The sequence below is a fragment of the Candida metapsilosis genome (assembly GCF_017655625.1).
Source record: "Candida metapsilosis strain BP57 chromosome Unknown scaffold1, whole genome shotgun sequence".
Lineage (NCBI taxonomy): Eukaryota > Fungi > Ascomycota > Pichiomycetes > Serinales > Debaryomycetaceae > Lodderomyces > Lodderomyces metapsilosis.
This window is the reverse complement of record NW_027138159.1, coordinates 2,174,412-2,189,941: the sequence shown is the minus strand read 5'-3', so window position 1 is coordinate 2,189,941 and position 15,530 is coordinate 2,174,412. Positions and strand designations below refer to the sequence as shown.

Genomic DNA, 15,530 nt, shown 5'->3' with positions numbered 1-15,530 from the left:
ATCACCTATTTTGCAGTTTTTTTCCTATACACCCTTTTCTTCTTTGGTTCTGGTGCACCAGGTTGAGTGGGTGGTGCTGCTGCATTCATAGGTTGGGCATCAGGCATAAGTGGTGTCATTCCTTGTGGTAGCTGATTCAAATACTGTTGTTGCCGAAGTTGTTGTTGAGGCTGTTGCAGAACGATAATGAAATAATCACGTGCAACAATTACATTTAAATCACTCTCGGTTCACGACCTGTTAAGTAAACCCTTGGTATTGAGTCCTTGTCCATACAGTTGAAAGAGGGGACAACTTACCAAAGTGTATAATCAAGAGAGGATACAGAATACATACAAAGTTTCCAGTTTAACGAAATTTAAACAATATTTATTTAGCAATATATAATTCACATTTCAAATGAGCATCGATGTTAGCTTCGCTTAAAAAAAACGCTATTTGGTCATGTGATACTAAGAAGACTCTAAGAATCATCATCAAACTAAAGAAAAATTAATGTTAGGGGATTCAGAAATCAAAAGTCTCTGATTCAGTACCATCCTCAAAGGAATGGACTTAAGTAACGGTACCGAAACCATTGGCAATAGGATAATGCAGAAAAGTTGAGTTTGAAACCGCCCATTGAGAAATATTTAAAACGCAATTCTCAATGGGTGTTATCCTCTTTTGCACTTAGTGACCTCCCCAGAAATCAACTCCAAAATTTGGTTTTGTGAGTGACCTCTGAGAATAAATAGTCAAATGGTTTAATCAAATGCCCAGTTACCTTAAAATAAGAACGTCATTTATGCATGGGTTTCTTTAGACGAACCAATATTAATTCAAGAACAGGTTTCTCCCCGCAGTACCTAGTATTTGGTTTCAATCTACCAGAAAAGAAGAAAAAGAAACATGTAAAAATGTAGAAACAAATGTAGCAGTTACTTGCTTATTTATAGTTTTGAATTCTTTCTTAAATGTTACATGTTGCAATGCAGAATATATTTTGTGTCATTAACAAATACTGACTGAAATAAGGGAAGGTGATTGTTACATTGGTTTACTGATGGTTTACATCCAGAGAAGTTTAGAAACAAAATCAGTTGTCTTTTTAAGCAGGTTTTGACTTATTTATCGTGTAAGCTTTGTGAATTGTGTCAACAGTATTATGATGAGTACGAAAGGTGTTGCTATGCATTTGCATACTCTACTGGACTAATAAACCTTATGACAAAACTTGCATGTGATTCTCTAGAATGTCCAGAATAAGAAAGTAACAATGATGATTTCTTTGGTTATTGAAGAAAATAAAAAATGTAGCCGAGTAATAATAATATTCAACTCTGTTGTTCTGTGTTAAGTTGTTTAAGATTACGAGTGTTTTGTTATTTTTTTATGCCTCCGCCTCATCGTAAATCCTAGAGAAGATTCAAGATACATTGATGATGAAGAGAAGTCTTCTTTCTCATTTTTTATATTGTTTTGGTTATAGACTAAATTAGTATTATTGTGATCTTTTATTGTTCTATTTACTGGAAGAAGGCTAGAATCACATACTATAAAAGAATACAAAAATATGCATTATTTGTTTTGTTTTTGTATTCAAAAGAACCAAATTAAGCAAAAGAAGAACAAAATGCTCTTGGCTAAAGTTGATCATCAAATCTCTTTGACATAGTTTCATAATGGTATTTCAATGGATAATAATAATATGCTACTCTTCAAGAGGTATCAGTTTCTCCCCATGTGTTGGATATAAGCTTTTTTGGTCAACTAATAAATGACTGTCGTAGACTATAACAATCCGACACAGACACGCTTTTACCAATACAGACACAAAAGCTTATTACACACAATAGAAACTAATATGATTTTTACACAAGATCAACAATAACTTATATAACTACCAATTTTTACAGTAGTCTTTTAATAGTAGTTAGTAAGTATATTCAAATGTCTCACTTCGTGATTCTACACTACACGTGCTAATTTCTTGTACTTCTTCTTTTGTTTGTTTACTTTGTGATAATAAAAAGGAATCAAACGTACATTTTAAAATTAATTTTAGAGTATACAGTAACAATACAAATACAATATAATTATATTATTAACTCAAGAGACTTTGTATACTATACGAAGGAAAAAGTGAAAACAAAGTATCAGAGAGATAAAAGAGGTATCATATAATCCCACTATTGTATTCTACTCAGTTGTTATTGTTTGTTTGTTGTTACTTATTACTTTGATTATCACAACTACAAAACAATCTAACCTCCCACTTTCCTAATATTATTTTTAACCTCACATACATACATAAGGGAGAGAGGCACATATTTCAAAAACAGAATTCCCCTCACTACATCACACATACACAACTTATATATCACCTTCCCCTTCCTTGACATCAACTGAAAAGAGTGAAGTTATACTTATCAACTACGAGGTCTACATTGCCATAACCCATCACAAGACACAAAACAAAAATTTTATCACACGCTCTCTCTCCCCTTCGCTTAAAGAGTGTGTGTGCAATTTTTTTTTATATATATATTTTTTACAACCAAATCACCACCACCACTCTTCTTACTCATCCACACACAGAGGCAAGGCTATTGCTATATTCAGAAAACAGTGCATCGTATAGTGACAAGGAGGCTGGAGCTGTTTGACTTAAGAAAAAATTTACGTTGCAAAAGATTTATGCAGCTACAAACACGTCTTTGCAACACATAACAAGAAAACTACCACATCCACAATGAGCAACACTAATACAAAAGAGACTAAAGACTCTTCAACTACTATATCACCTACTGTCAAGAAGAAGCTGACAGATCAAGCAAAGTCTTCTAAGCAGAGCAATAAGTCACCAACGGCACAATCCAACTTCCATCCCAGCACATCTTCAATGGTCAAATCAAATATGGAAAAGGAGTCTGCCAAGAAGCTGTCAGTCTTGACAGCTAGTGTAACATTACATTCTCATTCACATGATGTAGTGTACAAGATTTTCACATATATTGTCATTATACTTCCAACTTTGACGTCAGTAATATTCCCCATAAGTACCAAAAGTGTACCTCAAAATGAACAAATTGGAAACTTCATTATTGATTTGTTGACTGTCGTGTTAATTAGTTGGATAGTTAGGTTCACTCTTGAGTGGCCGTATAACTGGATGAAGGAGTTGGAAACAACAAAGACCAAATTACTCCAACAATTGAACCAAGATGACTTTGCAATTCAACATACTGACAAAGTGGTTTTAATGGTTCGTAAAATCAATACTTTTCAAATCATGGCCTTGGTTTGCTGTTTGGTTTCTTCACTTTTGAGTTCAGTTTTGCTTATTTGGACTCGAAAATATACCATAATTGATCAGAAACGTAAAAAAATGGTGTTTAACAATGTCAATATTGCCTTGCTTCAATTTTGGTCAATTTTTAGGATTATCATTACATTTACAGACTCGTTACAGTATTCATCAATGAATGATAATATAAACCCCTTGTATGCACAAGGTACCAGTTTCCAAACTTGGTTCACTGATTTGAAGCAATATTTCCTACCCAACCTTACAAATCAAATCTTGTTGGATCATTTGCAAGTTCACAATAAACAATTTGATCGATTAAAGTTGGACTTGATTAGGTTACAAAAGGAATTGGATAGCAGAGATCAAGCGCATCTGAAGAAAGAAAAACAGCAACAGCAGCAGCAGCAACGTCAAGAGTTGTTAGCTCACAAATCTCAGCTGAAATTCAAACAGAGCCATTTATCGCCTCCTTTTCTTTTATCGCCACAAGATAATTCAAAATTGGAGCAACAAGTAATAACAAAATCTAATAATTCATTCTTACCATTTTCTTTGGGCGCACCACCACCTCCAAAAATATCACCGTTATTTTCTTCCATGCAGTCTGAAATTGATTATTCTCAATTTGCACCCAGTCCTTCATTACACAAACCTCATTCTTTTTCACAAACACCTTTGAAAACAATTGTTGAAGAAGATGATTTTGTATTTGAGTCTTTGGAACCTCCATCTTTCAACAGATTTGACCAACTGAGTCATGGATCTTCAAATAAAACTATATTGGAGTGTACTAGATCTGTATTGAAATCTATACGGAGCGAAACAACAATTCTGGATCTCTTTAAGAACCCTAGCTCGGTTAGAAAAGTGTTGGTTACCGAATTGGCGTTTTTAATGAATGAATACAAGTCTAGTGATAATGAAATTTTCAAAGTGTTTTTGATGGAAGTAGTTGACAAGTACTTGTTGGGGATTTATGTTCAAGTTATGGACCATTTAGCAGAACTTTTGAATCACCCTTTGCACCACTTGCTTGGAGCCCTTGTATGGATCAATTTTAAACTACCACTTCACATTATTAAACTTTATTTTAGATTTCTTTTGATGTTGCCATATTTGTTGGTACAATGGTTTATGATAAAACCGGTAAAGTTTGTGGCTTTACAGGTGAGTTTCATATTGAGAGGTGTAATCTCGTTGATTTTATTAAAGTTGACTGGTGACTGCACATCTCAACCGGCGGACGCTTCTCCATCAAAACCAACAAATTTCAACTCAATGGCTAAATTAGACAAGCCGTTAACTGATACTACTCAATTCACTATGAAACAATTTCATCTTTCACCAGTGTTGTCAAAAGATGAATATTTTACTAAAAATGTTGACCATGAGAGTAGAGCACAAGCCAAGTATAAGAATGCGCTGTTGATTTCCATAACTCCAAGTTCAACAAAGTCGAGTAGTAGTAATATTGGCAACGGCAGTAGACAGAGTCTTAAACTAAATAATGCAGCTTTATATGATGATTAAACTAATATTCTTACAATAAATGAAAAAAAAAACCACAGTAAAGTAGGACTATATAGAGAATATGTCACATTGTCCAATAATGTGTGTCTCCTATTGCGCACCAGAAAGGGCATTTGAAAATTGTGAACCAGATGCTTGTTGATATTCAACCATAAACTCTTCCAAGATTCCAAATGCTGAAGCAACACCAATGATGGTAGCACCATTCTTGCCCAAACCACCCAAAAAATCACCCACAACAGCCAAAGCAGCGAGAGCAAAAGCACCAGTGATGGCTGCAGTTGGGATAATTTTCGACAATTCTTTAGCAATTGAAATGTCTCTTTTACCAGCAATTGAAATACCTTGGTCTTTAAATTGTTTGGCGATATCTTTAGGTGAAGAACCGGAAATAAAACTCCATTTGAATGCAAACCAAACTGCCAAACTGATTATGGTTAACGAGTATGTAACAGTTCTAATTGGTGATGTGATTGATGCTAATAATGTTTGTTCAGGGGACAAGTAGTACAAGAATCCACCCGTCAACACTAATCTATTACTTGCTGGTTGAACAACATAGTTTCCCAATAATGTAATGACAAATGTTGGTGCTCCCAATTTAAGCAAGATGGAAAACAAGATATATCCAACAACTTGAATATTAGCAACGACAGAATAAGCAAATAACAAAGGCAATCCACCAGTGTATAACAACCGAATGGGGAACATTTGATTCATACCACGAACTTTAGTTGATCTAATTGGAATATCAACTCTGAAATTTTGTAATACAATAACAACGAAAATTGAAGCCAATGCAATATAAAATTGAGTCAAATTAGGCAATTGAATTCTTGTAAATGCATGCCAAATTTGCCATGTTGTTGATTTCAAATTGAAGATTGAAAAATTACGAATTAAATTCATCAATGCTCCAAAACTTTCAAATTTATTTGAATTTAAAACGGGATACATTTCCAATCCAGCCAAATCAGCAATGAAATTAGTGGCATTTTGTAATGCCAAAAAACATAAAATCCCGGATCCAAATCCATACCCCTTATCGAAAATTTCCACTAATAAACTAACGATAACTTGCCATGAAACAACTTGCAAAAAGATAATAAAATATGATCCCAATGGTAAACTAGATGAAATTACCCCTTTATTCTCCCTCGTTGGAATAATATCATATCCTCTAATCACCTCATCATAATAACCAGAATAAATCAATCCCAAAGTGAACACAATTGCAATTCCCCAACTAGTCAACTTTTGACCAGTTTGGAATAATTCTCGATCATATCTTAAACTCAAATTAACATTAATCAACTTCAATCCAGCACTCAATTGCCAAATAAAACCCGAGATGATAATGGGCAATAATCCCAATTCCAACAATGTGGCTTTCTCCATGGCGAAAATCAGTCTAAATTGATAAAATGGATCTTGTAAATGGAATTGAGCTTGGGGGATTAATCCATAGATTGGTAATTGACCAAGGAGGAAAATAAATGCTGATCCCACGGTGAATACTATTCTTTCATCGAATTTGGTATTTTCAAATGGGAATTCGATTTCAGGGAGGATGGGTAAAAAGAATTTAACCAAGTCAAGAAGACGAACTAGGGACGTTAGTATAGGCTGTGTTTGTATAGAGATTACATTTCTTTTAGAAATGCAACCCCATTGTTATTCATAGATCAGGTACATACATCCACTCATTATGACTTGTGATTTCTAAAGGTGATTGGTTGTGTTTGAGGTCAGTATTGTCGAAAGGCTGGCTTGAAAATTGGAAGAATTTTTTTCTTCACTTTTTTTTCAGATTTTGTCGTTCAACATCCTTTAAACGTCGTGCGGAACGAAAGATTAGAGCAACCCAGTGTAAACTTACACATTCTCAGACTCTAATGAATTGTAATAGTTATAGTTACAGTATACAAAAAGAAGCTAGTAACCAAAGCGTAACCAAAAACGAAAATTAAACCAAACTAAACCAAATGAACGAAATAAAAATGAACAACCACAACTTATAGCTTGAAAACCAAATGCCACTCCCCTTATTAAAAATAATAGTAGCGTGTAGTAAACGTAAGCACATCACTGCGTCACTCCTTCACCCATATCCCAGTACACGCAATATTAAAGCTCTAAGCAGAACTCAAGACTATTTTTTGTTAAACCTCATATATCATTCCATGAAGTCTTGTCACCAAACCCTACACCTCCACACATAATCAAAGATGAACCACCACCAGTGTTGGTATCAGAAAATGTCGATGGAGCAGCCAAGAAACTACCACCAAATGGCAATGGCTGGTTTTGTTTCTGATGTACATCCTCCATCAAATAATTGATATAGTTTGTATTTCCCAAGTTAAACGTGTGTTGCGAAGTGTCAAATTTAGCTGATTTGTCTTTAACATAAAGAATTTTGTAAATCAATTGCTTCAATAATGAATCAGTAGGAGCAACATCTTTTTCTAAAAGAAATCGCTTCACATCCATCATATTGTGAAAACCTTTAACTTTTGCAATATCTTCTTGATCAAGGTATTTGAAAAGATCGTCTCCGTAGAATTCAGTAAGTAGTTTTTTACTTTCATCCAACAGTTGCTGCAGTTGTTGGTGCCTCAGTGTATTGGAAGCTGTTAGTTCCTCATCCTCATCCAAATTCCAGCTAGCGACATTTTCATCAATATCTTGACTTGAGGTGACAAGATTTGAGTTGTACCAACTGTTTATCTTGTTAGATAGCTTTTCAGTTTGAGCATCTCCATCACCATCTTCTTCTTCTTCTTGTCTCAACTCTTGTATATCCTCACCAGTATATTCCTCCTCTGTATCTACTTCTGAGTCTCTCTTTGATGTATTAGTCAATGAAAGTATATCTGACTCATTTTTGGGTTTTGAAATTGGATTGAAGAGAACATACAGTGACTCTTCATTGACATCATCGATAACTTCTAAATCATCATAGTCTGATAAGATACTAGATGTAGCTTCAAATCTGTTGTTGTTGTTGTACTTGTTGTGAGATTTTGCTTGGTGTGGCGTTCCATATTGCTGCTGTTGTTGTTGCTGATGCTGTGGCTGTGGCTGCTGTTGTTGTTGTTGAGCAGTAGAAGTAGTTCCTCTGAATAGTTTAAATTTAGGATTAATAGACATAGTTTAAGTGATATGTAAGGATGAGTTCTGTTTAAAGAAAGATGAACAAATTAGTTGAATATGTGTGTATGTTTTTGAGTTTTTGATGAGATTGAGAGATATGTGTTGTGTTGGGTATATATATATATATAGATAGATAAGAAGCAAAAAAAAAAAAGAGGTGATATAATTAGTATTATATGCAGTACGCATGTGGTTTTTCTGAACTCCGAAATCGCCCAACCTTCTTCTTCTTCCATTTATATATTCAAGACACTTTCCACCCTACCAACCTGACACTTATAATCTATTGTATCTCTTCAAAAGAGCGAAATAATGCTCAGTTAGTTTTAAAGGGGGGGAAGAAGAGGGGAAGAGCAATGTTGTTGTGTTTTTTTTTTTTGTTGTTGTTGTTGTTGTTACAGTTGGTAATTTGACGATGTTGTGGAAACATTACGCGCGCAGCTGACGCCGGCCCAATGGTTCCAAAATATTCCACAGTAATTACACTTTGAATTCTTCTTGGCTTATACGAGACAGTTTTACATCAGACTACCAACACAATACTTGTAGTCTACACGACAAAGGTTCTTACTAAAAGATACATTCCATTCTCTTTCGGATATCTATGTTTTGTCCAATAAAACAATCTGAAACATCTTCATCCGTATAAGGTTCACGCGAGAGTTGACTCATCTCAAATTTTTTTTAATCAAGCTTTCTCTTTTTAGACATTGCAGATCTTTTGATAAGTCGAGACTGTTTGACGGAATCTGCATTACTTTTACATTTACTTCTGCCTCGGTTATCTGGAGGAAAATGAACCCGATTTTCACCGTTGTATTGCAATTGTTTAAAGTGTTTATCCGTTTATCGCAAAACCCACGGAATCATTTAAAAAGTTTCTCCGAAGAAGAAGAGAGAATATGGCTCTACGCACGACTCTCTCCTTTGCACATTTCCCATGGTGTAGTGATTTCCGAATTCGGTTAAACGTTTTACTTCTTCATCAGTGTACATCTACTACATTTACAAAACAAAGGCCATTGAGATGCGCAATTATACAACACGACTTTATGAAGTAGACTCCTCATGTAACCTAGTAAACGGGGGAGGGGAATAAAAAATGCCCCTCTTGCTGCCAAGAGTTACATGAAAATCGCGATACTGTTACAAAACTACGGCTTTCGCATCAAAATGCAACAGTAACTGCTTCCTCAGTGAGCCTATTTCGCTTCAACTCTTCTCCAAGATCTAGATACTTTCACCTTCAAAAATAGTTAGTACAACATCCTCCAATTGCTCAATATACATCACTTAGTTGATTTCAGATAGGGGTGAAAGACTATTTTAACACTTACTGTTTTGGATAATCATTTTAAATGAAATAAGTTACCAGTGTATTATATCATCATTAAAAAAGACAGGGATTCTTTATTCAACTATGTGATATTGTTATAGTAAAGGAAACACATACCAATAATTTACCATTGTTGAATCATATATTATTCATAAAACAATAGGCAGTTCTATGCTGAAGTCCTGATTGGATTAAAGAATGAATGAATCGAAGGTTGAAATTTTTTTTGAAAATTTTTCGGCTTTTCTACAGTGAATCGAAACCTGCATATAAAGTCAAACTGAGTTCCTCCCTCCCCCCATGAACGATTTTTCAAAAAAAATATTCCTTTTGCCTTTGCATATTCTTTCTAACTTAAAGGATAACAGCTACTACGAATAACCAAAAGAAAATGGCAGTTAAAGGATTAGGTGAATTGGATAGACAATACGATGGTACGTTTCAAAACCAAAGAAATCTAATGCAAAACGGATTTACTAACAAACTTTCCAATTTTTCAGGTTCAAAATTAAGAATTGGAATTCTTCATGCTAGATGGAACAAAAAGATAATCGATGCATTAGTCGAAGGAGCAGTGAAAAGATTAAAAGAATTGGGAGTCAAAGAAGAAAACATTGTAGTTGAAACCGTTCCTGGATCATTTGAATTACCATACGGATCCAAATTATTCCTTGAACAACAGAAAAGAAAAGGTACTCCCTTGGATGCAATTATTCCAATTGGAGTATTGATTAAAGGATCAACTATGCATTTCGAATACATTTGTGACTCGACAACTAACCAATTGATGAAGTTGAATTTCGAATTGGGTGTGCCGGTGATTTTCGGGGTCTTGACTTGTTTGACTGAAGAACAAGCTGAAGCTAGAGCAGGTTTGATTCCTGGTAAAATGCATAATCATGGAGAAGATTGGGGTGCTGCTGCAGTTGAAATGGCTACAAAGTTCAACTAAACTTGAGGGTGCAATGGATGGACTATTTAGAGACGGAAAGAAAAAAAGAAAAACAATACATTTATTAGTGTTATGTCTGTTGGGGATAGCTCAATTTGATAGATGAAGTAAGTGAATTGAACGGTGTAGTATAGCCGAATCTTTGAACTCTTTGTGAGGGAAATGCCTTTCTTCTCAATTGAGTCTTTTGCCACAGGCGTAAATAACACCCCAGGAATGGTAGGATGTGATTAATTGCAAAGTCGATGTCTACGGCAATTGCGTCTCTATCATTAGAGCATGATATATTTGCCTAGGCATGTGGCGGAGAGTAAAAAGTTGCAAAAAGAAAAGCAGAGAAAATAAAAAAAAAAACGACCAGGGAGAGGATTGAACTCTCGATCTTGTGATTAACAGTCACACGCCTTAACCAGCTTGGCCACCCAGTCCTAACAAATTCAGGAAAACAACTGCGCCATCCGCTGAATTTTTGCAAAATTTATTTTCTAGTTTATTAATATCCACTTTTTTGGGTCACATGTTTAGTATAAAGTGAAGATGCAAATTTCAATTTAAATAAGGTCAACTTTGTTATAGTAATATATAAACGTGTTAGTCTGATAGAGATGTGTATTATTAGCAATACTAAGCAAATTGGGGATAGTTTTAACCACTTTTCCTTACTCAATTATGATATTAAATAATTTCATTAAATGCAAAAACTTTTTGCAAGATAATTGTCCCAAAAAATATAAAAACTTTCCAATTGTTTGCTAACCTAAATTTCTTCATTCATTTCATGACTAATGATTCCTAGATCTAACTATCATACATACATACATACACCAAGGTACAAATTATCAAGATAATTATGTGCTAAACCCAGCATTAACATTCCAATTATATGTTTTTGCAACCAAAATTTGAACAATTTGATTAAAAGATTGCTCAAAACGAGTTGAACTCCTTCTTGTCAGGTTCAAAAAAAGGTCAAAAGTTTCACAATTCCCATCTTGAAACTCCCCAAAAGACAAATCAATTCAATCTACATCTCATTCCTTAGGTATTATTATATATTACAAGGTACAGTAAAAACAGCTTCTAAGATTAATCTAATCACCTTCCTTTTGTCAACCCAACACCCAATCCAACACCAATCATCGCCAACACAATCAATACCCACACCAACCCAATTACAAAACTAGTAATCTTTTGCAGCTTGGTGAATCTCTTTACATAAACTCCTTGGTTCGAATGATTCACTTTATAACCAGTCATTGCACCATAATACGAACCAGGTCCATCTCTGCCATCAAACAATCCAGCCGTTATGAGAAAATATATGGGTGGTGCAACTAATCCCACAACCATTAGTAGTGAGAATTGTAGCCAGGTATAAGGAAGGAATTTATACGTGGATTCGTGAGTTACTTCTTGTTTTTCCTGACGAGCAAAGTGTGTTTGATCTTGAGGTGTTTTGTATGTGAAATCATGGATTTCCTTTTCGGCATCAATCATATTCGACGATGGTTGTCTATCATTAAGGAATAAATTACGTTTGGGTTGCGACAACACTAGGTGCTGTCCAGGTAATTGTGCGTCTTCTTGTCTTTGTCCATGTACGTCTGGCTGTGTAAACTTAGTTGGATGATTATCAAAACGTGGATCATCTATAGTCTGATACCGACTCAATGTTGATGATGCATTGGACATTCTTGCTGCTGATCTCGAACCAATTCCACTTGATCCACTCACAGATCCGACATGCGATTCTAGCGGTTTGGATGCAAGCACCTCATTAGGATCAGGGCTATTTGAGCCAGATGCTGAGTGAGGCAGGAGAGCAGCTCCTTCACGTTCCCTTGCTGAATTTTGACTATTTCGATTCTCATAAACCGACCAACGGTTCTTTGACTCATCATAATCCTTATTATGAATAGTGTACAACATTATTGGTAATTCATTCGACGCATCTAATCCTGCAGTCATATTGTTGACAGTTTGGTTACTCTCGGATCTTGGAAGACGTTGCTTCGGGGGCAAGTTGGGGTATATCTTGTCCGAGGGCGCATTTGAATATCCCTCTGGAACAGTGGTGATTCCCTTTGATGGACTGACTAATGTTGATCCTGGCCTAGAGCCTAGACCACCTTCTCTGTATTGACTTCCTGGACGTTGTGCATCTGAATTGTCACTGCTTCTAGTGTGATCATACGAACCGCCTACCAAGTTCTTCAACAATTCACCAGAAGACATCGATGAATGAGCCATACTCGAATGTTTTGTATCTTCACTTTTCAACATAGTTTCATCAAACATGTGAGTAGTATTGCTAAAATTAAGGGCTTTGGTTCTGCTGTCAATAGTTTCCTCCTCTTCTAAATTGTATTCATCGCCTCCAAGAGATATACTATCATCAGCTAGCGAATGCCGAAGCATGGGTGGATGTACTTGTTGCTGGCGACTTCCACCACTGCCACCACCGCTCGAAGACGTATTAGGCAACAGACCTGCTATTGCACTATCATTAATTGAGCTTCGATTGGTGTAATCAGTTGACGAGCTGTTTCTATTACCTGCATAGTGTACTCTTGGCGTGGCCAATGGAGTGATAGTTGGATCAGGATATTTCGATCTGCTCGAGTCGTCGGCCTCGCTGTCATCACTAGCTGCAATTGATGCCCTTAACGAGGATCTATTTGTATCGGTACGTGTCACATTGGCGGCCGAGCTAATGTGCCTAGCTTTATTCTTCACAGGTTCAATTTGGTCACCATGCACCTTGAATCGCAACAGTGTAGAGCTGCCTGTACTTTCCCTGTCTGATTTAGGTGTTTTAGGGCTACTCTCATCAGAAGGACCCGAGAGTCTCTTGAAAACAGTTGGTGATGGCTGACCCGCCTTGACAGTGCCATGCTTAAATTGCTCTTGTGATTCTTTGGCGTCAATGAAAAGTTTTTGTTTATCACTAGGCACGGCTTCGGTGGTATGAGTGGTCCGTGAGCCAATTGATCTAACTGAGCCCTGCCGTATAATATCTGATTTCAACTGTTCACTTTCGTCCAAGGATATTTCACCACTTTTGGGTCTTAGATCAGACTCGACAAACATGCTTCGTGTCCTCAAATCTGAGTCGCGGTTGTGATACTCTTGTAAAACAGAATTCACCGATTCATCAAATGTTTCATCAAATAAAATGGGCGACCCCATATCTCCCAGATCTCCTTCTCCCTCTTTACGAGGACTCACGCCTGAATCATCCGAATCGGTATCAGCAAAATCATCCAAGGTTACCCTTTTTTTGCTGCTGGGAGTAAGCCTAGAAGGAGTTGGTGGCGGGTTTGCATCCGATAACCCAGATGATCGGGAACGAATAAACTTTGGTCGAAGGTTGAAATTCAAGAGTCGGTTTGGTGACCTTGTTGGAGTTAAATCATGACCTCCAGGAGAAGTGACGGGAGTTTTTTGTTCTTTGGCAGCTTGTGGTTCTAATTCTGGTTCTTCACTTATACTGTCAATAGAGTATGACGAAAGCCGATTCTTGAATAGGAAAGTCTTTAATGATTTCGTTGGAGATGTGAATTCGGGTGTGACCTTACTGTCAGAACTAGATGTTGATATTGTTTTCTGTTGATTTGGTGAGTAAACATCATCGACTGTTTGCATCGAAGATGAAGTTGATGGGGCTATTGACGCATGACTATCAGCTGGCCTCACTGGCTGCTGTATTTTTTGAGTCTGCAATATAGTCTCTCCGTGTGCATGATCATCTGAAGAATCACTGTCTGTGCTTCGACGACCATCTTTGGAAGCATTTTGGCTTACCAATTTCTTCATGCTGGGTATAAAGCAACGGGTATCAATTAATTAAGAAATCGAAGGTGACTTAGCAGATATTGAGGGTGACGCTTGATTGGAATGCAATTAACCAGTTGCCGGTTAAAAATTGTTTGTGTTGTAAAGTAAAACGAATGAATAATAGTTGGTGAGGGATCTAACTAATCCTGTAAAATTAATGAGTGACAGATGATTGAACGGGGAACAACAATAATGATGTAGTATATACTGTATAAGACGTAGATGATGGATGATGGTCTTTTAAGTACACTAGTAAGCAGCTATTTATTTGAGTTATTGTTATATCGTAAAGTTGTAGATGGGTGGATCTTAGACGAACAGAGCAAAAAAAAAAAATTTTTATGTTGAGATTATTTTTTTCTCTTCTGATTTTTTTTTCAACAAATCTCTTTACTCTTATTTCAAAGTCTTCAAGAGTATAAAGATATAAAAACATGGTACGTTGTAGCATTGTATCAAGAGACAGTAGAAGGTTACCTTAGTTTACATAGAGTAGTCCAATAACAGTAGGACTTATAGTGGTGTGTAGTTTTTAAAACAGTGGATCTTATTTTTTTTTTCTTTTGTTTTTGTTTTTGTTTACGCGTTGACGTATTCACTTTTTACAATTTTCCGCTTTTTGCAGATCTTTTAGACTATGCAAATGGTATGTGTTTATATATATATATATTCATGTATTGACTAAGACAGCTAGTGCTACTAAACACTATTATAGTAACCTCTTTCACCTAATCTTTGATTGGTTCCTATATTGTGTGGTTAGTAGCCCTGCCCCATTTTTATGTTGTTTTGCTTTTTGTAAACAAAGACCAAAGTTCCGTGCAATTCTAGAATTACCTTTAAAAAAGCCCGATATGATAATGTGATTGTCTATTTGTGTCCATTACTACATCGTATTAGTGTTCTTTTCTGCAACTACTTACTATTGTTACTATTACTATTGGGAGGTGGAGTGTGTCTGCATTATTTACAATTGAGCTTGTTTTGGTTCTTCTACACCAAAACAGTGAAAAACGTAAACATTCTCTTGCTTTTGATTTTGTGATATTCCAGATTTTGTACTTTTATTACAAACCACCCCATTTTTGATAGACATAATTGACACATTTCTTTACATGCCCCTGACAAATTGATGGTTGTGAAAAAGCCCAGGCCTTGAGAATTGATCTTACTAGGGTATAGCTCTATATGATCAATTTATGTGTTTTTTTAAAACTACAATAGAAGAGACCCTTTTTATTGGATCAGCGCGTAAAAGCCGCGCGCATACGTAATTATTCTTAACTGTGTTAATTCAAGTGTACTTTTCTTTATTCAACAATCATTATAATGATGCATGAAAAACTATACCGATATAAAAAAGATTCTTAAAATAAACAATAATCAAAAGCAATAATGCCGTGCAAACATTCGTATACTTCTGAAAA

General features: G+C 35.8%; 5 protein-coding genes across 5 annotated transcripts; 2 read left to right on the top strand and 3 right to left on the bottom strand. All coding sequences in view use genetic code 12, as the record gives it.

The window, feature by feature from the left end:
- Positions 1–2,734: 2,734 nt before the first annotated feature.
- Positions 2,735–4,822, top strand: I9W82_000995 (uncharacterized protein; the record flags this gene model as incomplete). The annotated part of the gene is made up of 1 exon (XM_067695418.1): positions 2,735–4,822. One exon carries the CDS (start codon positions 2,735–2,737, stop codon positions 4,820–4,822), a length of 2,088 nt encoding a protein of 695 aa, XP_067551018.1.
- Positions 4,823–4,912: 90 nt separating this feature from the next.
- SSH1 (Ssh1p) lies at positions 4,913–6,529 on the bottom strand (the record flags this gene model as incomplete). Its single annotated transcript, XM_067695417.1, has 2 exons — positions 4,913–6,429; positions 6,520–6,529. The coding sequence occupies 2 exons, from the start codon at positions 6,527–6,529 to the stop codon at positions 4,913–4,915; spliced, it is 1,527 nt and encodes a 508-aa protein (XP_067551017.1).
- A 462-nt stretch (positions 6,530–6,991) lies between these two features.
- On the bottom strand, positions 6,992–7,975 carry I9W82_000993 (uncharacterized protein; the record flags this gene model as incomplete). Its single annotated transcript, XM_067695416.1, has 1 exon — positions 6,992–7,975. One exon carries the CDS (start codon positions 7,973–7,975, stop codon positions 6,992–6,994), a length of 984 nt encoding a protein of 327 aa, XP_067551016.1.
- A 1,730-nt stretch (positions 7,976–9,705) lies between these two features.
- On the top strand, positions 9,706–10,266 carry RIB4 (lumazine synthase; the record flags this gene model as incomplete). Its single annotated transcript, XM_067695415.1, has 2 exons — positions 9,706–9,748; positions 9,815–10,266. The coding sequence occupies 2 exons, from the start codon at positions 9,706–9,708 to the stop codon at positions 10,264–10,266; spliced, it is 495 nt and encodes a 164-aa protein (XP_067551015.1).
- A 1,095-nt stretch (positions 10,267–11,361) lies between these two features.
- Positions 11,362–14,082, bottom strand: I9W82_000991 (uncharacterized protein; the record flags this gene model as incomplete). The annotated part of the gene is made up of 1 exon (XM_067695414.1): positions 11,362–14,082. The coding sequence occupies one exon, from the start codon at positions 14,080–14,082 to the stop codon at positions 11,362–11,364; it is 2,721 nt and encodes a 906-aa protein (XP_067551014.1).
- Between the last annotated feature and the right edge of the window lie 1,448 nt (positions 14,083–15,530).